The 25954-nt window shown below is 33.6% G+C and overlaps 1 protein-coding gene across 5 annotated transcripts in view; it reads left to right on the forward strand.

Moving 5' to 3' along the window:
- Positions 1-18541, forward strand: part of trdn (triadin) — a 62473-nt gene extending 43932 nt beyond the window's left edge. For 4 of the 5 annotated variants that reach the window (XM_065256222.2, XM_065256225.2, XM_065256226.2 and 1 more), the window contains 20 exons: positions 1474-1500; positions 2446-2490; positions 2634-2678; positions 2818-2862; positions 2969-3025; positions 3165-3218; positions 3322-3369; positions 4097-4147; positions 4240-4287; positions 4391-4441; positions 5019-5066; positions 5147-5182; positions 5265-5312; positions 6286-6333; positions 7706-7744; positions 8491-8550; positions 9124-9162; positions 9909-9938; positions 14390-14434; positions 16196-18541. In XM_065256222.2, coding sequence (XP_065112294.2) covers positions 1474-1500; positions 2446-2490; positions 2634-2678; positions 2818-2862; positions 2969-3025; positions 3165-3218; positions 3322-3369; positions 4097-4147; positions 4240-4287; positions 4391-4441; positions 5019-5066; positions 5147-5182; positions 5265-5312; positions 6286-6333; positions 7706-7744; positions 8491-8550; positions 9124-9162; positions 9909-9938; positions 14390-14434; positions 16196-16365 — 1034 coding nt within the window. In that variant the 3' untranslated portion in view covers positions 16366-18541. The remainder of the gene's footprint in view (positions 1-1473; positions 1501-2445; positions 2491-2633; positions 2679-2817; positions 2863-2968; positions 3026-3164; positions 3219-3321; positions 3370-4096; positions 4148-4239; positions 4288-4390; positions 4442-5018; positions 5067-5146; positions 5183-5264; positions 5313-6285; positions 6334-7705; positions 7745-8490; positions 8551-9123; positions 9163-9908; positions 9939-14389; positions 14435-16195) is intronic. The other variant, XM_065256223.2, reaches the window with a different exon arrangement.
- Positions 18542-25954: the final 7413 nt, after the last annotated feature.

Below are 25954 nucleotides of genomic sequence, written 5' to 3' on the forward strand. Positions count from 1 at the left end.
ATAATAATAATAATAATAATATAATAAACATTTACTGATTTGTAAACAGTATTTATATATAAATTAAAATATAACTTTGGTATGTAAAACAAAGCTCCATTAAATTCGTTATCTGGCTATAAGGCAGTAAATATCCATTTCTATGCTTTCTCTAGGGCAGTGGTTTCCAAACATAGGCTACATTTAGCATTGGCCTACGTTTTCTACCGAAGCAACGAAAACAACCGAGTTTGTGGGATTATATGCTATTTCAAGACTAATATGAGTGTATTCCTCACAGACAAACTGCTGACATCAAGTACCGCGAAAACGATGCTAAAGCGCGTGTCATGCGATCGGTCTGCGCGGTGCTGAATAAAGTAGATTAATCAATATACGGACAAGTAAGCAACATTTGCCATTTCTGCTTTACATTCTCTGACACACTTGCATATGTACATGCGATGTGACTTACCTTAGTTTGCACTGCAGCAGAAAAAAAACTACTTTTTCTGCGCTCCCAATACCATAATCCACCGCGAGACTGTGGAGATTGACGCTCATGTTCGCTCTCCGCACACCTCATGCCGGACAACCGGGTGACGTCAAAGTTCCGCGAGAGCGATTTAAAAGTTGTTTTCACGAATCGCTCTCGCGGTACTTTGACGTCATCCGGCTGGTAGGTTTTTTGTGTTGCATGGTTTTCATTTTAATATATTACATGTATATAATATATATATATATATATATATATATATATATATATATATATATATATATATATATATATATATATATATATATATATATATATATATATATATATATATATATATAATCCATTAAAAATATAGCTTAATGTTGTATTGTGTGACTGTGTGTAAATCCCTATGGTAAATCCAGAGAGGGAAATTCTTGTAGGGATATTGTAAAAAGTTTGGGAAACACTGATGTAGAGCATATACTGAGCCACATTATTTCAAGCATGTGTTTTTAATTTAACACGATACAAATTGAGTGTATTTACATAATCTTTCCCTGATCAAACATGCTACCTAAAAATCTCACAATGCACCGCAAACACAACTATCCTCTCCTTGCAATCACATCACATTTTGTGAAGCCTCAGTTTAAAATGACACAAGCCTTAATACACAAAATACACAATAGCAGTTTTATTATTTTTTTTTAAAGAATTATATATCAACAGAAGCACATGTAGGAAACACAATGTAGTTAACATTTATAATCAATATTAAATGTAATATGTAATGGAGAAGTCAAAGTATTTTTCATAATGAGTTTAAATAGAATAAAAATAATGTTTGGTTAGTTGCCAAATAGCAGTATTGACGTTAAACAACATAAGTAGGCTACTATTGAATGTAAAATTGGTGAGCCAGGGGCTTTGCCAGTTCCCTATTATACACATGCATAGGCCTATGCAGCTGATTGAGACATATCATTCATTTCTTTTCCTTTATTTTCTTTCAGCTGAACCCGAGAGAGTCAAGAAAAGAGGTACACGACATTTATTTATATTATTATTTTGTTTGTAAAAAAATGTATTCCTCTATCCCTTTTGCATCATGTAAACAGCGGGAATGACCATGTCACCACCAATAGTACATTTCTAAACTACATTTAAAGTAATTAATTAATTACTTATCTGTAAGGACCTGTTTAAAAGGACATCACTGAGTGATTCCATTTAATAATTTGTTCTCATAATTTCAATGTTGTAACAAACACAATAGTGCCCCCTGCTGGTACATACCCTTATAAACTAAATAAACACATTTCAAACTTATCCCAACAAGTGTACTACATTATGCCAATATATTATATTGATATAATGTATTTCTAAATATTTCATGGATGATGAATCTGAAAAAAGGTTTATTTTACAGGAACAGTTAAATGTATCAATAATTTGACATCATAAATGACATGTAGCTGCAGGGATCACTAGTTCAACTAATCTGTTATGCCTGATTCATGCCTAATTGTTTTTCGATTTACAGCTGAAAGAGTCACCCTTGAGCGCAAGAGTATGTTATGTATTCTTTGGTTTGATTAAACCTGGTTTAGCTTTAGGCACCTGTCTGTTTCTATTGCAAAATGCTTGCTGTAAGTTTTTGGAGCTCTACAAGCCTATAAAATATTGTTGATATAGGGCATTTTTATGTATGTTCCAAAGAAAACATACAGTATAAATTAGGTCAGCAAAACAGGGCTGGTTAATAATCCAATAATACAAATATTATGACACTTTTAAACAGCATTCTGGGACATTTCTTTGTCTTTTATACTCAGATTCAGATTCAATCAATTTTATAGCTGTGTTGCAAGAGCTCAGTGAAAGGTCCTTCTGTTTGGCCACAATGTTGTTATGTTGTAGCAAATTTGTTGCAAATATGAGATACTAAACAAGTTATGATCAGTTGTGAAATCTGTTTTTTCCAGAACCGGAGGTCAAGAGAAGGGAACCCCTGCTGAAACAGAGAAAAGGTAAAGTATAAATGAAATATTCGATTTACTCATAGTAGAACAGCAAAAGTATAGCTATATATTATTGTTGTTTTGTGTGCTAATCTGAGTGCTGTTGTTCTGTTATTGTTGTTATTTTTACCTCTTTACTAACATTTGTTCAGAAAAAGAATCTCCAGTTAGAAAAAGACAAGAGAAAGCAAAAAAAGGTAAAATATTTCTTATTCATAAACATAGTGTATAAAAAATCCTGTATTTATAGCATAAAATACATTTTTTCAAATGAATTATTATGCTATTTAATATTTAATACTTTAAGGTAACACAAATTTGCTTTCTGATTTACAGCACCAAGAGCAAAGACAGAGGCTGTAAACATACCCAGAAAGAGAAGTAAATCATCTGATCATACTTTGCATATTTAGTTGAAGTCACTGACAGAATTTTTATATATATAAAAAAAATGAATTAAACTCTGATTTCTTTTTCACAATAACAGAGCCCAGAGTCTCAAATGATATTGAAGTATTGGCGGCCCCAGTGCCTATGAACGACCGTGAGTGTCTTGTTATGTGTTATTTTAATATAACACTGTATTACATTTCACATAATGTAAAAGACAGTAGCAATACGATGCAATCTAGAGTCAGTCTGTTGTAAAACTGAACCTTCATTTTCATGATCCCATAAAACAGTTCCTATGTGCCGACCTACACCTGTGTATTGTCCAGCGCCCCCTGGCTGGTATGGTGAGTAATGCAGCCATATACAGTACACTATAAAACATCATATACACTTAAATCAAAGTCTATCCTTTAATACTCTGAAACAAACTCATCGTTTATTTTACAGTGCATCATATAGTCACAAGTAGTCCACTACCTCCATCGGCTATTCCAGGTATTTAATACAAGATAACTCTGGCTATTAACTGAAAGAGCTGTCAACACTAACACTTGTGTCTTAATCAGACATTATGCACTAAATGCAATGGTTAAATGAAGATGAGACATTATATGGCTCTGGTTAAGTGATCTTTTCATGCTAACACTGTCAAAAATGGTCCCAAGCTGTCACTTTATAAAAGTCCTAAATACCATTTAGGTGCAGATGTGTATACATTTGGTACCAATATGTACCTTTGATGTATTATTATTATGCACTCTTTGGTATATGTACCTCTGAGGTACTAACATGAACTCTTTAGAGGGAAAGGTGTATTTTTTAAAAGGGTAACATATCCACTGACAGCTAGGGACCATCTTTTAAAAAAATGACAGTGTAGACAAGGGGTTTTCAAACTATTTGATGGCAGGGTCCCCTTTTCTAAAATATATATCTCCATATTTGTTTACAAAGAAACATTTAAACCGTCCTATAAATAGTAATTGTGATAGTATAAAGACAGCAAATGGTTTACAAATTTTGGCTACACAGACTTTTCACACTTTTTGCTTTTGCTCTGGGCACCCCTTGGAACCTTCTGGAGGACCCCTGGGGGTCCCAGGACCCCAGTTTGAAAACCCCTGGTTAAGACTATGTGTATCATCATTATAGCTGCCCATTATTATGCCACAAGTGTTAATACAAGTTCCTCACAACACTATGAAAACGTCCTGTTTTTCAGAATCAGAAGTTCCTGTTTTAACAACCCGTCAAGCGCCTACTATACTGAAAGGTGATGTTAAAATAAATTTGAAATTGAAATCTACAATTTGCACTTTAGTTTGTTAAAAATAAATGACTTGTGTAATGTTGTCATTTCTTAAGAACCCGAAGCTGTTAAAGAAAAGCCAAAAGAAACCACAAAGAAGAAAGGTATGAAAGGAGTCGAGTTTGTGTCTGCGGCAGAATCCTGCCGTGTGTTTTAGTTACATTAACAGAGTCGAAGGTAGGAGAAATATTTTACTTCTAATTTCAGAACCAGCTGCACCAAAAGAAAAAGCAAAAACAAGTCCTGCAAAGAAGGAAGGTGAGATTAATTTAAAATTGACATATTTATGTTAAAATGCAAGGAACCATGTGAGATACAAAATAAATTTGCAGATGACTTGCATACATTCTCTTTTTTGAGGACCAAGTTTAAAATTTCTGGTTTTATTTCATTTTGAAAGAATATTTGGGGGATAATTGCAACCTGTGTCAATTGGTGTAACTAGTATTATTTTAAATTAAAATATAAGTATATTACAAAATGTATATATGTATATATAATATACATTTTATTATATATAATATGTATATATGTATATATAATAAAATGTATATATACAAATACAAAATGCATTAAAATTTACATTTAGAAATAACTTATAAAATTATATTTTAAAATATTATTATTATTATTATTATTATTTTTTTTTTTTTTTTTTTTGATGAATACGCTTATATGACATCAATGTTGATAAAACATTTAATATTTCTCATTTAATATTTCTCATATTTATGTTAAAATGCAAGAAATCAGGTGAGAAGTAAACATTATTTCTTATATTTTATGTATGCTTTTTTCTATATGAATGTATGTGTTCACTTGTACCTTGTTCAAGAGCTGGCAGGTGTAAAAGACAAAGTAAAGCCTGCGCCTGCTAAGAAAGGTAATGACTATTGAAAGATTATGGTTTGAGTTTAATTTAACATCTATTTTTATACTAAATAAAGCATTTTATTTGACTAGAGCCAACAGCTGGGAAACAGAGAGCTAAAAGGACAGGTAATTTAGTTTAATGGTTCAGGAACTAATTTAACAGTAGTTTTATATTAATGAGACCCATGTTGAATTTGATCATTAATAGAGAAAGTGATCATCAGAGAAAGACCAAAACCTACCTCTGGAAAGAAAGGTATGTATATTATTACATATTATTTATATGATTATATATTATTGTTGATATTGTCAGTATTCAATATGTTTACATTTGTATACACTCTCAGAAAAAAAGTACAAAAGCTGTGAATGCCGTGGTACCTTTTCAAAAAGTACAACTTTGTACTAAGTGTGCATACTCGTACCTCAGAAGTACATGTTGTAGCTCAAAGGTACTTGTTTGTACCTAAACGGTACCGTATTGGCAGTGGCGGCTTGTGACTGCTCATGCGACAGGCGCAAATTCATAATAAGTGTTTGGAGTGTCATGTGTGTTGCTTGTGTTTTCAAAATATGTATTTGTTGCGTCATATGAACCATGTGCATCACGTGTTTTGTCAAAATAAGTGTTTGCTGCAAACACGTCAAAACTGTTTATGATAAAAGAGACGCTCACGTTCACAAAATACACGCAAGACACTCCCTTAACAGTAAACTCCGATTACGCATGAGATTATGGGAGTATCTCTTTTATCATAAACCCATTAGACGCTTCTGTAGCAGGCACTTATTTTGACAATACACATGCACATAGGATCACTCAATGCGCAGAACACATATCTTGAAATTAAAAACCACACACGTGACGGGCTACATACATGTTGTGATGACCTTCGCATTGAGCGCCCTCGAAAAAAGAAGTCACTGACCGCCACTGGTATTTGGACCATTTTAAAGTGTAGTGTCCCAGCCTTTGTACCTTTCTTCTGACAGTGTACATGTGTAATATCAGCAAATGTTTGCTTGATAATTGTTTCCGTTAACGGAAATTCACTGAAGCCACTAAAGCAGGACAGTTACCATAAAATAAATGATACTGATGCTTTATTGATAAACAGTAAATTGAGTTGTCGGAGACAGTTGATGAATGCATGTTTATAGTTTCTTACAGTTATGTATAATCCAGAAATCACAAATCTTATATTTTCAATCTCTTTTTTTTGCTAAAGAGCCAACAGTTACAATGAAGGCAAAAGTGGCAGCAACTAAAAAGAAGGGTGAGTTCACATAATGCAAAGTGTGTAGGGCTATTCTGTACACTGTCAGGAAACAAATGTCAAAAAATTGTCCCAAGCTTTCCCTGGAGCAATACAAGGTCTTAATATGTACCATTTAGATCTATGTATAGACTTTGGTACTAATATGTGGGTCAATGACATTACGGAATTTATTTTGTGTCCATATTGTTCAATTTTTTGGTGCAGATTTTTTGCATACATTCTCGTTTATTAAAGACCAAGTCTAAAATTTCTGATTTTTTTTCACTTTGAAAGAACATTTGGGGGATAATTGCAAAAATGTCAATGTGGTGTAATCAGTCTGTGTCAATTGGTGTAACTAGTATTTTTTTAAATAAAAATATAAATATATTCATAAAATTTTTTGAAATAAAATATAATCATCTAGTTTAGTGTAATATGTTTTTTATATACATTTTTACATATTTTTTCAAAGATTATTTAGAAAACAGAACTGTTTTATTACAAATATTACAAAAACGCATTTAAATATGCATTTAGAAAATAATATTTAAATTTTTTTATGATTACGCTTACATGCCATGAAGGTGGATTAAATGTTAAATATTTCTCATTCTTTGGCAAAATGGGCGGTTACACCAGGTTCATTCAGTCTAAACTTTAATAAAAATGGTGCAAATGTAATTTTTTATTGCATAAAATTAACATAAATACAATATGTGCATTAAAACAAACCTGATGCATGCTTTTTAAAAAGATTTTTGTCAATGACCCATGTACCTTTGAAGTACTGATAGGCACTCTTTGGTACCAATGACATTTGAGGAACTAATATGAGCTCTTTAGGCGCAAAGGTGTAGTTTTAGAAAGGGTACAGCCTCAGTGACAGCTAGGGGTCATTTCTGACCGTGCATTATATACACAGATGACAATGTTTAATATAATATTTTGCTTATATATTAAAAAATCAACTTGCAGAAAAATCATGCTTGTGCGTGAAGTAAAAGTTATTATTATTTCATGCATTACTTATATCAGGTCTATAATTTCCTTATGTGGCTTTATCAGATGAGCATGGATATATAGGGATTTCCCCACAATCTGAATCAGCAAATTATCATTTTTTACATATTGTCTGACAATGCTAGAAATCCACTTTGCATGTCATCTTAAAAAAGGTTCAACTGTGTCCTACTGTAACTGGTTTTGAGAGAATAAGCAATTAAAGCTATAAATATCACACTGTGGGAGAGATCTGAGCTCTTTAGGAAAGTCCAACTTCCCCATAGCAATGACACATTATTACAAACTGCAGCTTTAGCTTTAATAAAGATATATTATTATACTTCAACTATATTATATTCTTTTTTTTCCATTTCTACATGTGAAGAAGAGAGAGTTGGGAAGGAAGTGAAGCCTGATGTAGAAGGTAAGGTCATATTAGATCATAGTTTGTACATACAGTATTAAAGGCATGTTTAAAATCCCTAAACTCAATAGGCTTTATGCCCAGCTGCACTACTTCCTGAACTTCAGCCAGCTCCTTGTTTCCTGTCTGCCATTATTGGACAAACTGATTAATCCAGGTGTGTCTGATTATTGTTGTTGTGACTACTGAGGTGAGGCACACCTGGATTAATCAGACAGGAAACATGGAGCTGGCTGAAGTTCAGGAAGTAGTGCAGCTGGGCATAAAGCCTATTGATATTAGTGGTACTATGGACATTAATGATACCTCAAATCACATAGCTTGTTTAGGAGAGGTTTGTTGTTACTTCTCAGTCGATAATCATTAAATAAACATCTCAGTTTAATGACCAATCTTCATCCAGGGCAAGAGATAAATCAGCACATTTTCGATTGCTAATGAACAGCATTGTTGAGTGCAAAGCTTCTCTACTTGCCGACAGGAAATCAGTATGCAATATTTACGTGGTTTTAACTTCTTTATTGATGTTCTGTTTGGACTAACATGTCAAAAACTGCAAGAGCCGGCAGATCTTATCGACAAGCACGTAAAAAGTTATTAGGTGCCGACTCTTACTGTATCAAAATTAACTTTGATAAAATTAAGTAGAAATTATTGTGAAGTTAAATGGAGGTTTGTTATAATATTATGTGGTGCACACTGTGTAGTTTTAGTAATAAAAATTTTTCATTTTGTTTGATCATTAGTCAAAAAGAAGGCAGCGTCAACATCCAAAACCAAGCAAGCCATTAAAACACCAACTGTGGGTAAGTTTGAGACTGAACTAAAAAAAAGTCTCGTCTGCCCCCAAAAATGCCTTTGATCTCTATAGCTAACAAGCAAAAACCCTGATGCATGCAAGTTTCTACATGGAGTTTTATTCTTTGCGGCTCACAGCATAAATTCATACCTTTGATAGTTTTACACAAAATATTGAGAAGTTATTTTTATAATAATTTCCCCAAGGATACTTCATGTGATGTGGACACCTCTGCATGTTAGCTTATAACATTAACATTTTCTTCATAGTTGACTGCATGATTCGAACAGGAATTAAATTCAATAGAAAATTGGATCTGTCAAGTGATACAACTTTAGATGAAGTCATGACAGAATATTAGTGAGACAAGTGCACCTTTATGCACCGCTTCACGGCTTTGTAGTTACATAACCGAGCTTGCTTTCCTGACTTTGATTTCAAACTTGATTAAGTAACTTTCCGTGCTCAATTGGAATGCAATTATGGTGTCACATTCACATGCTTGCATGACTGTGAAGGTGTAAGACATTGAAAAACCATAGATAACATGAAAAGCACTGTTCTCCTTCACCTCCTCCAGCATCACCTGTACCAGCTAAAGAGGAAACCATTACCCAAGGTATGAAGCAGATCAAGGGTAATATACTTAGATTGCTTTTATAGGTGTGCTCCCAACGTGAAAGCATTTCAATAGGTTAATAGCATGATTATGTTGCCTTCAAAGATACTTCATTTAACCGAATTCTAATGCCCAGTTCACACCACCAGCCATGAGTAGCAGCAGAGCATCATGATCTCATTCATTCCAGTGGAAGCTTGGCGACAGGAATTTTAACTTTATGGAAATAGTAAGAAAGAGGCAGGCGGCACACAGTGTTAAAGTCGTACATTAAAAATGTATGATGCAGAGGTCCCCAAAATATGATGAACCTATCAATTTATATATTTTTATGTATAACTAATATACAGTTTGCTACACTGAGTAATGCTCGATGTATAAAACTATAGATATAGAAGACAAACTAGAAAGATTTAAAGGTAATATAAACAATTATGTGATGTATGTAGTAGGAAATGAAAAATAAACAACTACTAAAAAATGTTTCTTCTTTTTTCTCGAAAATTTTCTGGGGACCCTTTAGCCTGAGGTCCCTGGGCACCAGTTTGAAAGCCCCTATATTAGAGGATTGCAATACGTTAACATCAAAATCTGCTGGAATCAATTGGTGCACCGTGTCCATTAAATATTGTATCTCACCTTATATAAGTTTCACAAAAATAATGGTTTTGGAACTGTGCCGTCTTACCATCGCTAACAGAATATCCTTTGTTAACCGAATTTTGTTTACACATTTTTGCCTTCAGATAAACCAGCCGAGGAACAGACTTCAGAAAGTAAGTTTAAATATTTTCATTCACACGGTGGAGAATTGTATGGTGTGATGCTTTTCAAAGCTGCTTGTTGAGTTTAAAATGAATAGTTCACCCAAAATTGAAAATTCTGTCATTATTTTTTCACGTACACTGTAAAAAATTCTCTTAAAATTTAAAGTATAGCTAATCAACTTGGATTTACAAGTCATTTTAACTTTGATTTATTTTTATCTTGACTAGAGATGAGTTGCTGTATCTTATAAAATAAAGTTGAATTAGCTCAACCCTTGTGAGTTGTTCAAATATATTACCCTGTCGGGTAAACCCACTAAATTAAACGACTGTAAAAATTTATCGGATCGTTTTTTTCACTTTTTTTGTTAATCTGTTAATCACCCTCAGTACTGATCAAAACCACCAAATGTTTACAAAAATTCCATAATTTTAACTCTTTAATTGCCAAGTGATGTCACTGATTTGGGAAAAATACACAGACAAAATGACCGATATTCAATATAAAGAGTGATTGTGGACTGGATTTTTTTAAAAAGTTTTTCACAGTCTTGGGCATGTCAAAGATTAGTAAAAACATTAGCTTTGATGCATTTTTAGTTTTTGTGCAGAATCATTTATGTTTTTGTTCTTCCTTATTATGTGTTTGTGGCTTTTTTGCCCCATTGACTTCCATTATAACGAAATTTTTCAATTGTAAAAACATGACATCTTATTATCATGCATTCTTGATTGTTGGTGGTTTTTCCTTTTGCTAAGAGGTAAAATTTGTCATTTTTACTGTTGATCACCATGTGGCACCATTAACCCTTCAGTAGGCCTGTGTAAAAACAAAGCTTCTTTTCTGACTTGTACATTGAGTTATATGGAGTATAAAGTACTTTTTCAGTTTTTTATAAGTTACAGCAACTTCTCACTAGTCAAGATAAAAAAACTAATTTGAAATAACTTGCAAATCCAATTTCATTGCACTTTAAAATGTAAGTGTTTGAAATGACACGTGGGTAGACGAATTATTACATAATTTAAATTTTAGGGTGAACTATTCCATTAAATGTAGTTTGTGTGCTGCATAATAGTGCTGCACTTAATTATGTAATTATCAAAAATGCAAATCAATGCATGCATTTGTGCAAAAAGTTACAAAAATCTGCATACTGTATTTAGAAATACGGTGCTAAGCATTCATAGTGATTAAGCGTACCTGCCCATTGTAGATACTGGGAGAGCTTCAAAAATATCCAGGCGACCCTAAGGTACAATTCCACATCTATTCAATAAATTAACATCACTGTTTCAAATAACTGAGCCACTGGGAATAAATAAGCCTTACTGGTACTATTCAAAGTTATAGGTTCAGAGGGATTAAACCAGTTTTAAGCAGCATTTGTATTAATACAATAATGCTGCTGTAAACTCCTAATGTCCTTTTCTACTGTAACCTATTTTCCCGTCTACTTCTTTTGCATGTTTTGCATGTAAGAGACAGTTCATCATCTACCTATTTTTGCTTTCCTGTGCATGATAGGTGTGTTGATGAAAACCATTATTTTAGTTTTATTGTCTCTTAAGACTGTGATCCTCTGTGCACTGAAGTGTGTGATACATCACATCACCTCAACTGATCACAATTCACATCTTTTCCCCTCGGTCAGCTATTGTTTTTGTCAGTGGGTGAATATGTCATCTCCATACTGCCTCATCATGATACAGTATTTTCTTACAGATATAATTTCGTTCAGCCATAGTTAAGTGACTTAATACAGAATATAAATGACTTCACTCTTGACATAACTACCCAAACTTTTTTTTTATTCTTTTAAGTACATTTTCAAGGTCGACTTTGCTTTAAAATTCAAAGTGTCTATTCTTCACTGAATATATTTGCAGATATTGCAGTCTGCCTCATGTAAAATTGTTCCTCTAAAACATAGCTTTGTGAGGTCGCCTGTGTTATTATATGTCAAGTAAATTCATTGGTATATTGTATACAGTACTGTATATAGTATAAGCCGTTTCACGTCGTGCCTTTACCTTATTGCTACTGTATACATTTACATACATTTGGTAACACTTAACAATAAGGTTATAGCCTATTTGTTAACATTAGTGAATGCATTAGGTCAGGGGTTTTCAAACTTTTTGTGTGTGTGGACCACTATTTGTAATCAAGAATTTTCGCGGACCACCTCATAATACTCATTATAAAATATGTCTACACAAAGTCCTGAATTAATCTGCACATCTAAATAGTCTTACTAGCACTAAAACTATAACTTGTCATCACATCAGTACAACATGTTTCTTAAAAGAAAGTTTTCTGCTCAAAACAGCTGCCACATATTCATACAGCAATCCATTTTGTGTGTACTGAACTTGAATGTCACGGCCGAGCGCCACTGGTCTATTTTAGTAATCGCACAATAACTTGACAATTTAATTAAAAATGTATATCAATATTCTTATATCAATATTATTTATATACATATTCTCAGTGTTGGGAAAGTTCACTTTCTACATGAACTACTTCAGTTCACAGTTTACAAATTTTTAAATGAACTAGTTCAGTTCATATTTCAAAATTTTGAACTAGTTCACAGTTCCAAAAATGAACAAATTTATAGTTCTTTTTTCCCATATTATAAAAAAAAAGATTGCCATTATAGCCCATAAAGAACCACAGACAGCAATTATTTGATCAGTTTTAACACTGAAGCTAAATGCGTCAGATTTCATCTTCATGTCCAACTTTAAATCCTTATACAACCAGGGTTAACATAAGCATTGACTGTCTTTTAATTTTTGTATTTGCTTGCACATACCTTGAAAGGCTAGCCGGCTGCTGCGAGGCATTGCGTGTATGACAACTCTCAGGTACCGCAAACCGCACGTGCACGTTAAGTAGCGTGAGCTAGTCAGAGTCTATTTCAAGATCCAGAATATGCGTTAGCAGCCTATGTTAATCGTTAACAATTTAAGACAAATATGATGTTATTTAATGTTAAACTATTTGAGTGGCACAGCAGGAATATCAACAGCGTCTGTGTTGTTTTGATTACGCATGCAGCGTGACTGGTGAACAGTGACTGGTGGCGGTGTTGCCAGATTGGGTGTTTTTTCCGCTACACATTAAGGACTGTTAACAGTGTGTTTTAGTCGGGTTTTCGCCTGGAAGAATATAGAAATCTGGCACCCCATTGAACGACGTTAAACTGAAACACAGTTCACAGTAACATTCATCAGGCTGTAATACAGTACGTTCAGATCACGTTAAACTTTTGTTCAATGAACTCGTTCAAGCACAACACAGCATATTCTCAAAATATACATATTCTTATTTTGCCTTTACACGGACCACCTGCAGTACCCTCACGGACCACTAGTGGTCCGCGGACCACAGTTTGGGAATGGCCGCATTAGGTAACACAAAACAATATTTCTACAGCATCTTTGTGTTAATTTCAATACATTTATGATACTTTTGAAGACATTTAGCCATTGCAGCTGATCCCAAACCACTTGAGAGCTTAAAAAGCGTTTTTCTCATCTAGCACAGGCAGCTATATATGATCTCCCCATTTTAAATATATCGTCATGTGATGAAAATGATGCAGCTTGGTAGATGTAATGCTTTGTACACACCAAATGTGAAGCATCGCATTCCTCGCCCCATTCAGACCACCAGCGATTAACTGTGGGTTCACACCAGACGCGAGTTCAACGTTTTGCGTAAGTAGATTGCATACGGGCGGCGTGTTTGCCGTGAAAAGTTATTCAATTATAATAAAATATTCAACTCAATCGAAAAATTCGCGTGACACTAAATTAAATCTCGCGAGTAATGCGATGCTCCGCGTTTGGTGTTGGCGTAGCATAACAATAGCACTCTGACGTGATCTCATTCATTTCAATGGAAGCTTGACGACTTCTGGCCACACGAGCAATAGTGACAATGTGAGAGAAAGTTAGAAAAGTTTAACATTATGCAAATAATGAAAGATTTTCAGAAGCAACTACCAATGCGAGCCAAGCAGTGAAGTTCAGGTCACATGGATGGTACTTAGTTGTTTATGAAAACCTCATCAATCACATCACCCTGCTCGAGTTTGCGTATATTCGTGTCTTTGCCTTAAAGGTGTAGCGGAGGATTTTCTAGAATTTTAGAAAGGACCCGCCTTCTCCACTTTTTAAATGCAATTGCGCAACACTCCTGATTGACAACTAGCAGGACCAATAGTCTTGATGATCCACCCGGAAAAAGAAAATCCTCCGCAATACGTTTAACTTTGTATGTAATCTACTTGCGCAAAATATAGAATTTGTGTTTCATACGCCCTATAAGAGTCAAAACAGCTTATTCAATTCTCATTTTATTGTATGATAAGGAATTTTTACTTTATTCTCTCTCTCTCTTTCTTTCTCTCTCTCTCTCTCTCTCTCTCTCAAACAACTTTCATTAGAAGAGCTGAAAGCTGAAGACAATGTGACTGAGGGTAAAAAGCCAGGTAAGATCCTAGTATTAACAACAAACAATTTATTACAGTAGTTTGACTGGTAGTTTGAAAATAGTCCCCTTAGCAACTTTTAATAGCAGGGGACTATTTTCGGGCACTGCGTAATATCACTACGCCTCGTGCAGCCATGTTACGGCAGCAAAGTCCTCGATTATTACGCCAGAATGAGAGTATAGTTCCTAGCCATATCTGCCTAGAAAATCACAACTTTGAATTTTCTATCGGTCTTAGTACACGATGTAACTAAAGAAGAGTCAAGTTTTAAATATAGAAAAAATATCGAAACTATTTGGTTATTTTTCAGTGCGATGCTAATGGTCTAATAAAATTCAATGGAATATGCTAAGCTATGCTAAAAGTGCTAGCGCCAGACCCGGAGATCAGCTGAATGGATTGCAAAACGATAAAAATAAAATGTTCAACTCTAGGGGACCTGGAAAATGAGCATATTTTCAAAAAAAGTGGAGTGTCCCTCTAACAGTTGACGATTGGCTATTGTTACTGGAAGGCGGGACTTCTTTTGATATAGCGACCATATTGACCATTGCATTCTCCCCCAAAGCAGAGTCGCATCTTGGGTAATATTAAATATATTTAATAAAGCAATAAACCCCAAGAAGCAGTGGGTTACCAGTGCATTTTATAACAGCTAAGGGGCGTTGTTAGGCACGACGCGAAGCGGAGTGCCTAAAACCCCCTTAGCTGTTATAAAAAGCACTGGTAACCCAACGCTTCGAGGGGGTTTATTGCGTTTATAAAACGGTTACTTCATATGCATAACGTTAGAGGGATTTTATAAAATAAAACACAAATAAGTTGTAATTATATTAGTACAAATATTACTCTTCCGCCAAACAAAGTAGTTCCTCAGAATCAAGTGTGACTGAAACAGAGCGCAGTTCCCAACCAACAACAGATGAAGCAAAGACACAATGAAAATATGATTTAAGACTGTGATGTTTATTGTAATAAATCAACATTCATCTAATTTATACATTAACATTTATATTGTGCAACCGTTGAAGTGATGATCAAATATGCTTGGAAGCATGCTGAACTCTTTCCCCGTCAGCGTTTTTTTTTTTTTTTTAAGTTGCCACCCAGTTTTAGTTTAATGCCTTGCAGAAAAATTATCTTCTTTAAATAAACATAAAATATCAAATGAAAGCACAGACCATCCGCTTTCAAACAAACAAAAAAAACCTTCATCCTACCTTCATTTGTTCTCTTATCACCTCTCAAATTTTTTAGCTAAAAGCGGAGATAATTCCATTTTTGTGAAGAACTTTAGTAAGAGATCAGATTCAGAGCCATCAAAACTTACACGCTGTGTTTTCAGTGTTGAGTGAATGTGTCCGTGTTTAAGTTGGGTAAGATCGCCACCCAGTGGATAATAGCGGACGTATGAACTTGAGTTATAAACTCCTCAGACAACGTTTTCTCTTTATCGACGAGATGACGCAACAATATTTATTGACAGTTATCTGGATATCGCCATTAATTGTGCAATTGTAGACAAATTAAAAATATGATTAAGACACTGGTGTTTAATTTCATAAATCAGTACGCAGCAACAGTGGCGCAGTGATACTTATGTAATGTGGTCTGAACCGTTAGGTTACCGGTGTATTTTATCACGGCTTAGAACGCGTTTCAACCAATCAGAATAAAGAACCAGAACTGGCCATTTTATAATTCTACTTTTATGTCGCACCCAACCTCAGAGCTAAGAATTTGTTCTTTGTCTTACAGGCAAGATACCGTACTTCCAGTGTGTTTTAATGAGTTCAAAATCCAGCCAATATCCACTGCGGCCCATGTCCTCCGCTATGAGTCCAGCCATAAATCCCGCCGTGATGAGAGCCATGATGGAGCAGAGAGCCGCATTACTGCAGCAGAAAGCCCGTGCAGCCGGACAGTAACCGGGCCCGAGCCCCGTTAAGCCTGGCCAGGAGCAATCTGCATATGAACTGATGTACAAACACAATGTTGCTGTGCTCTGAGAGCTTTCCATCTAAAAAATAAATGAGCATTTAGACTTTAATAGTTGGAGGGCCATCCAGTCCTCTTTCTTTCTGCGAGTGGAGGTCTTTCCATTCCTTTACAAGCGGGTTTTGAATGTTATCACAGTTTCACGATTTTGACAGAATGCAATTACATCTAATATATAATTCAGCTATGATGTACATTTTGAATTATATTATTTATTGGATAATTTTTTATTTATTTAAGATCTTAAATCGTCTGTTTACATTTGTTACAGGGAGGAATCTGCTGCTTCTCTTATTGCATACTGTGTAAGACCACTCAGCAGTAGACAGATTCAGACCCGGTTACATACGTAATGATATGAAGTGTTGCTCTTTAAGATATTTATTTTTCTATGTCAGAGTATATATTCTCTTTAGGAAAAATCTAGCAGCACAGTCATCAAGGGCCTTATCTCTTATTGGCACAGGTCATTTCCTTTGACATATTGATAATAAGATTATGTGTAGTATGTCTGGGTTCTGTCGGGGTCCGGGATCTCTGCATTTGTATGCGAGCCATTAGAAGATGGCAGGACGTCATTAGGACTGAATCTGATTTCTACCTTAAATAATGAAAAAGCTCTTATGCTTGTGACATTAGGAAATTATAGCATGTAAGACCTGAATAATGAAAACCTATAATTTTACTTGACTACTTGAAGTATCTCTTTCTGGTGTAAAATACTGGTTTTGCCTTACATAGTCAGAATTTTGGGTGGTATGTGAATTTGTAAAATCAAAAGTGATTTCAAAGCAATCATGCTATTGATGTACAAAGTGTACAGAAATTACAGTATTTTACAGTACTTGTCTCTAATGCAATATAGTCATCTAACAGTGTATTGATTTACAGTACACTTACTGTATAGGGAGATGTTTATCATTTCATTTTACAATGACCAACAGTGCTTTTGAAGACTGTTACCTACAGTATCTTACCGTTTTGTCTATTCTCAGAGACGAGAGTAACTCTCCTGTTCCTGTAATATTTTGCTTTATGTAATGCAAATATTGCAGGTATGACTATTTAAACCGGAAATACGTTCCTTTACTAAAGAACAAGGTCTTTTCTGTGACCTCCTCGGTATTGCGTTTAACATTGAATGTATTTTATGTAAAGATCGAAGCGAACAGTTGACCGATTTCAGTGCTGCAGACTGGATAACACGTTTGCACCAGAAGCTGTTTCTCTTTAATCGGGACGCAGTGAGATAGTTAGCTGTCTGACTTTGAACCTGGAAGTAGGCCACAGAAATAATCTCTCTTTGAAGTTACAGCATGCAGCTTGGTGCACAGTACTGTGGATATTCTTATAATGTTGACGAACAACACAGATATTGATGACACTGAAAATACACTGTAAAACCTAAAAGTTAACCGTTTAAGTAAACCGGTTGCATTAGTTTTAAAACACATATATTTGAGTACTGTGAACTTAAACAAATTGAATCATGCAGTTATGCACTTATATTTAAGTTCACACTACTTAAATATAAGTGCATAATTTCACATGACTCAAGTTCACAATACTTAAATGTATGTGTTTTAAAACTTAAATGGTCTAATGCAACCGGTTTACTTAAATTGTTTGAGTTAAGTTAACTGTTGGGTTTTACAGTGTACAGACGAATCGAAAAGACAGTTTTGTCTAACGATGTCTTTATCTTATAAAACACGGTCTTACTGTACTAAGCAACAGCTTACAGTAAGAATGCAATGTTTACAAAGTGAGTCGTAATTGCTAACTATTTAACTTTAACTTGAGTGCTAAGTCTGCTATTGTGAATTCTCAAAAAGTAGAGAGCACCGTAGATTAAACAAAGTCCTTATTTGTATTGCTATAAACTTACATTTCAGGGGTTTTACTTAAATAGTTTTTTTCTGTTTCTAAAGTTTTGAATGTGTTTGGTATTTGCATGAACTCTTGGTACTGTATGTTAGTATGTGATAGTTTCTAGTGTACTAAATGAGCTTGACACTGAATTCCCATTCGATTCACTTGTTTGGAAAGTCAAACTTTGTCTATTCTTTTAATGAATGTTGAATAAAAGCTGTCAGGGAAACCAAAGAGAGTTTTGCCATTATTTCTTTCATTCAAATCTTGCTAGATTTACCCCCGGAGTGAGTAAAATTCTGGTAATAAAGTAATTGGTTTATGGAAATGTTAAAATCTGAAATAAAAAATGTTAATATTCTGTGACAGAAGACACTCAGGGCCTTACTTATAAAATACTGCATAAAAAACGTCTTAAGTTTAATCCTACGATCATTTCTCAAAAGTGCGCACATGTGATTCATAAAACAAATGTATGCACAAAAAACATATGCTTCACTTTCAGAGGTGATATCTATAAATCGTAAATGTGCTTGAAATTGTCCGCAATTAATGTCATTGACATATAATGTCAACTGGCTCTAAAACTCCAGACCAGCACTAATGAACGCAAACAAACCACGATAAACCAAATCATTAAAGAAAGTCAAACTTTATATTTGGATCATTGGGATAATGAAAATAAAAACCAAAGCAAACTAGAATGTTATCGTGCACTAAACAGAAAATACAGTCTGTCAGAATATCTCTCCACAGTTAGAGATGTAAAGCAGAGACGAATCCTCACTAAATACAGACTCAGTGATCACAGTCTGGCAATAGAGAAAGGCCGACATAGACAAACATGGCTCCCAAAAGAAGAGCGAATCTGTGTCCATTGTGACAGTGGCGAGATCAAGACAGAGACACACTTTCTCCTTTACTGTGGTAAATATAAAGAGCTTAGAGAAAAACACTTTGACAAAATCTCAAAGCTCATACCAGAGTTTCATAACTCTTCAGATTCAGATCAAATGAAGATGTTACTGGGGGAAGACAGACACCCATCAGTTGCTGCTAAATTCATTTATCAGTTACACACCATCAGAAATAATCTACAGCCTTGATCTTGTACAGTATTTTTATTTTACCTCTCATCTCATCTGCCTCCATAAATGTACATTTGTATACTTCCAATGTTTATATTTCAAAGTCTACTTTATATTGTAAATATCCTCTGATTCTATTTTATTTTATTTGCAGTAGTACTTCATCCATACCGAGCACCTTAGCTTAATTGCACCTTAATGTTTGTTAATATTGTGTTATTGTATGTTTCTCGTTTTATGTATAATGCTTTGGCAATATTGTAAGTGACACAATCATGCCAATAAAGTTCTTTAAATTGAAATTGAATTGAAATTATAAAAGAGCACAGGGGCGGAGCCAGACAATAGTAGACACTGGGGGCTTAGCCCAAATCTAGGGGTTTCAAAGCATATATTTTGTCTACATTTACGACAGCTTTATAAACTATTTTTTATCCTATCTTATCCTATTTTTGGATGAAAGAAGTTAAAGTGTCATTGTCAAAATTTGTTATGTTACACTTTCAAAATGACAGTACAGAGAACACAGCAAGGTTCTTTGTATTGTCATTTTGAAACTGTAACATAACACATTTTGACAATGACACTTTAACTTCTTTCATCCAAAAATAGGCAAAATATGTTTGCTGTAGGCTAATCCAGTAACTATAAAGCTACATAAGAAAGAATAACAATTTTGACTTCATTGACTTCAGAACAATTTCTCACCTGCTTATCTCTCTCTCTCTCTCTCTCTCTCTCTCTCTCTCTCTCTCTCTCTCTCTCTCTCTCTCTCTCTCTCTCTCTCTCTCTCTCTCTCTCTCTCTCTCTCTCTCTCTCTCTCTCTCTCTCTCTCTCTCTCTCTCTCTCTGTCTGTGATCTCTCTCTCACCCTCCTCTCTCCTTATTTGAACTGACAATTATCACACATAAGGATATTTTAATGTAAGAGATAGGGGATTCACATTTTATAACTGTCTATCAATGTATTTCTGAGGTGAAATCATTGCGAATTTCAAAGAAATGCATATGGACAAAACATAAGCTGCCTAAGTAACTATTCTCACCTTCTTACTTCTGGTGAGAATCACCTTCCAACTTCTGGTGAGACTGGATGAATACATTTTACAGATCTGAAAAGATTTGCCGCTTTTGACAAAACATTCGGGGCTTGAGCCCCAGAAGCCACCCCCTCTCTCCGCCCATGAAAGAGCACCTGTCAATGTTTAATTATTTTTCGAGCAGCGAAAATGGCTTATATTTCCAAAAACCTGGGTATCACATTCAAACTTGTGTCGCTTGTGAGTACATGGACTTGAACACAACCCGAACGTGGAAGTGACATGGATCACAGCGCCCCCAATGCATGGTTCAGTTTCTTGATTTTTACGTTCTGATTTTCATTATTTGCAATGTTTCTAGTTCGTCTTTGTGATTTTATTTACTAATACATGTTTACTATCTCTTGTCCAAAGAAGTAGATTTTTGGAAGTGGACGTTTTTTCCAAAATACTGCATGCACTTAAAGGGTTTTGCAGTGAAAGATTTCTTCAATACTACTGAAACGACTAAAGTGTGAAAATAATGCATTTCAGTAAGTGTCTAATAACCATTTCATTGCTATTAAAGTGAAATTACTGAAGCTAAACATAAGAGCCTGGTAAAAAATTAATTTACAAGAAAACATGCCAGAGGGTTTTGTCTCTCAACTCCTTAAATAAAAATTAAAAGACAGATAAAAAAGACTAAAGTTGTACAAATCTCCTAATTCAGTCTATTAGGGTTTTATTATTGCTGTCATCTCATTGTAACTTCAAAGTCTGACTTGTCTTTCTCTACAAAATGACAAGTTTTTGAAAAATGAAAATCAAGAAAATCAGGTCAAGAAAAATGTTTGATACAATATACAGAATATATAATCAGCCACATTATATAATTCCATGCTTAAGATGAGAAAAAATATATATTTCATATACATCAAAGTATTATTTTTTTCCAGTACATATTTGCATAATACAATTAGCAAAATTACAATACCAGTTGTCATCTTAAGACATTTTTAAGACTTTAAAGACATAGGTTTTTTATGAGATTATGTTGTCTGGTAGGGCCATTCATGTTTTTAATTGAATCTAATCTGCTTATATTAAGGAACCAAAAATAGAAGCTGAATGAATTCCGACTTTACCTCAGCAATTCCCTCGGGCATCCACTGTTCACATCCACATCTGTTGAGTGCAACATAAAACGAGTCTGCTATTTTAAGCCAAACTCTCCATGGATGCCTGGCTATAAAAAAATCATGATCTAAGCCAAGGTTCTGGATTCTAGTCCCCAGTCTGTTTAAGCAGCATGGTCCTGAGCAGCCAAAGCAGGTCACGTCAACTGATGAGAAAAGATATCTGGGTCAAAGAGAGGAATACATGAGTTCAATGTGCTTCATGCTCTGTACAGCAGTAATGCTATATAAATAATACAGAAAGAGGTGGGATTTCTTTTTTTGTGCATGGCAGGAGTTTGTAACTGTTGAGAAATGGGTCGCAGCTCTTTCCTAATGGGGTTGCAGACAATAGGTTAAAAACCCTATGAAATGCTAAAAATAAAATCTAACTGACATGGCTCTCTGTAATACTTTATTATGATTGGTCTGTCATGATATTTTGAGATCTGTTAACAACCGCAAAAACAAATACCACAAGTATGGTATAAAATAGTGTACTCTAAAACATTGACAAAATTTGTATTTAGAAAATATAACATACAGTCTTTCACTTCCACCAGTACGGATCAGCAATTTTATGAAATCATTCTGCATCTCATCACAGAACCTTTTCATTTTACTTGGTTAATGGGCTAATGACGTGACGTTAATTATTTTGTGTCCATATGGTTCAATAAAATGTAAAAGGGTTAAAATTCTAAATAAATTTGCAGATTACTTGCATACATTCTTTTTATTTTTTGAGTCTAAAATTTCTGGTTTTATTTTTTATTTCATTTTGAAAGAATATTTGGGGGATAATTGCAAAAATGTCAATGTGGTGTAACCGGTCTGTGATAATTTAAAAATAGTATTTTTAAAATTAAAATATAAATATATTCATAAAAAATATAATAATAAAATATAATCATGTCGTTTAGTGTAATATGATTTTTTACATAATTTTTCAAAGATTATTTAGAAAACAGAGCTGTTTTCAGCATATGTCAGGACAAATATTACAAAAAACGCATTAATTACATTTAGAAATAATAAAATTATATTTTAAAACGTTTTTTCTTTTAATAATTAGGCTAACATGCCATCAAGGTGGATAAAATATTTAATATTTCTATTTTTTGGTTCAATTGGTCCATTCAGTCTTTACTTTCAAATAGTGCATATATATATATATATATATATATATATATATATATATATATATATATATATATATATATATATATATATATATATATATATATATATATATATTGCATATAAAATTTACATAAATAAACCATGTGCATTGAAATAAACCAATGCTTGCTTATAAAACAAGTTTTTTGAAAATTTTGAATTTCTCATCTTGCCAAACTGTTTTTGTCACTGATCCAAATATCACATTCTTGTGAAGAAATTGACTAAAGCTAAGCAAAATTGTAAACAATTTCTTTTCTTCAAGGAATTAGATAATTTAAAAAAGACCTACTGTACAGTATGCATCATTTATTTAAATATAAACATTTACCCCCAGCAGAATTTGTTTCCCCTTTTTAAATTTTGGAACAACATAATAATTGTTATCTTATATCAATCATATAAGCAGTGAGAATATATAGGTCAAGTTAAATCATTTAACTTGTTTTTATAAGTTATGTCAACTTGTTTCTTATGGAATGAAAACTCACATTGCGATCATTTTCATTTTCAGTCAATGTAACTTTTTAACATGCTCATCCATGAATCACACACTGCCTGCTGCCCTATAAGCAACCAATCCTCCGCTCTCCGCATCAGCAAAGGTTCCTTTAGGGCAGGATCGGTGGAACATCTTCATTTAAAATAACTCAGTTTAGACGAGGACAAACTCTGAAATATGGAAACTGCTGTCTTGACTAGACAGTATGATTTTGAATCTCATATTAGCACTGGCATCCCATGAACTCAGTAGACATAAAAAGCCCTTAAGATAAAACAGGTCTGTGCAATGGTCTTATGGCCTGCAGTCATGTGCAATTACCTTAAATATGACAAATTTCTTTTAAGTAGACTCTCTAACACAGTTACAGTATGTTACAGTATATGCTCATGACTGTAAGAGCCTTATTGCAGACTTTACAGGTGGTGTGAGTTATTATGATGGCTCCTGTGTCTAAATAATGCAGGAGACCGGTGGTGTTGTGCTGCATTTGTACATAAGGGTGCAGGGTGTGTCTAATGCAAACTCAGCAGACGGCCCGAGTGGGCGACACAGAATGAGATCTGGAAAACAGGCAGATTTTGGCATCGCCCTTTGCACGCTCAGCAAAAAACTGTCCATTAAACAAAAGTGTTTTTAAAGCTCCTTGTCATAACCTCAGACATATGATGCTATATGGACTAAAGTTTTGCTTAAACTTTAGGCCTCTTATGTGTGGGTAAAAAAATAATACGCTGGATTTACTAAGAAAAATTTAAATACAATGCATCATTTTTGCATCCATTTTTTAAATTAAGTTTTACATGGAATTTTAAGCAATTTAAGCAATTGCTTAAAATTCCATGTAAAATTTACATTAAAAAGTGCATGCAAAAACAATGCAATATATTTTTAAGTAAATACAGCCTATTATTTTTAGTCTACTGCCTAGTTAGTTATATTTACTAAAATAATTCAATAACTCAAAAATTATTAATTTAATTTCCTTCTTAAAAATTTTACATGGTAAACTTTAGTTGAATTTACTAAATAATGTCATTTAGAATAACCCACATTTTTGTTTTTTGTTTTAAAAAATTTGGTTAAAAAACAAGAATATTTTTTATAGAATATAATTTTATTAAGTTAAATTTACTAAGCCACAAAATAATTTTGTTCAAATTTTGAGTTAATTATACTTTAAGACATAATTTTACTCAACTCTTTTGATTTGATTTTTAAGTTGAATTACATAAAGATTTTAAGGCAACCAGGTAACTTACTTTTTAAAGTTGAACTAACAAATAGGGTTTTTTTGTATTGTATGTGTTTCCATTATTTATTAATCAAACAAATCACAATAAAAATGTATACAATTAGAAAAGACTGGTTAAATAACATACGAAGAACAATAAGCTATTTATATCAATATTTATTGACTGCTTTTCTCCTTTCGCAGTTTTGATTCAGTTACATAATTTATTTCAGCATTTTGAAAGGACATATACACATATTTACTTCCATTCAACATGTTCCTTTAAACCACATGTAGTGTTCTGTATAATACCTCTATACTGCATGGGCTTCTCTAACACCCTATTATACAATCAAAGTGATATGGAAAAGATAAGCCAACAATCAAAGAAAATGTGAAAACTAATGTAATCATACTAAACTATTCTTGCAAGGAGTCTGTAGAAAAACGGGATAATTGTTAAACCCAGGGTTGCTTTGGTCGTAATATCAATACGTACATACCCATAGAAAGCAAGGCTAGAAAAATGGAGACAATATTTGTTTAACATTCTGATTGCTTAAAATACAAAAAAAGGCTGTTTATAATGCAGCATGGCCAAAACCACACATGAGAATACAAATAAATTGGAGGCGTATTAAAATACTCGTCATGGCAATTCGACTAAATATATACTGAAACAGATCAATTTACACATTTAGGCTAAACATTACACCATCTGAGGCTAAACCATTTACAGCAGAATGCTTTTTGGTTACTATGATCACCATTCAATGAGATTTGAAATGTTATAATGGCTTTTCATAATAGCAGTAAAACATTACTCTCAAGGAATACATTCAGATTTTAAAAGCCAATTTTTAATTGAGAAAAAAATTTTTTTTACTCCTTGTGAACCCCAAATTAAGATCAGGTTGCAAGTATAAATTAGGGATTTAACCTGCTTGTTCTGAAGAGAAACGGTGCAGTGCACATACAGTAAGTGTTACAGGCAAATTCAAATGAATAAATAAATAAAAAATAAAACAGGACCAAACTTTGCCACTAGGCTATATAAAAGCTGTGCCTATAGAATTGAAACACTTTATTATAATACAAAGTAATGACAACCGCACACATAACCAAAACCACTCCTAACTTCGCCTTGCCTCAAAAACATTTTAGATATTTGAAGGTATGAACCAATCTTAAGCGCAAACTGCCCATATTGTAACTTTGCTCGGTAAGTCTTATTTGCCCAAATTAAGTATGGATGTTTAAACGTTTGCTCATGGAGATAAATGCTGAAGACCTTTATTTTGTTAAAATAATTACCTTAAAGAAATATAACCGAACCAATGCACTTTATATTGCCCTTGTTCATTATACCCACACACAAACAAAACAAACAAATTGGAAAATAATTTTGTCGAAACTTGGTGAATAATTTCTAAATTCAGTCAGGG

The sequence above is a fragment of the Paramisgurnus dabryanus genome, chromosome 12 (assembly GCF_030506205.2).
Source record: "Paramisgurnus dabryanus chromosome 12, PD_genome_1.1, whole genome shotgun sequence".
Taxonomy (NCBI): Eukaryota; Metazoa; Chordata; class Actinopteri; order Cypriniformes; family Cobitidae; genus Paramisgurnus; species Paramisgurnus dabryanus.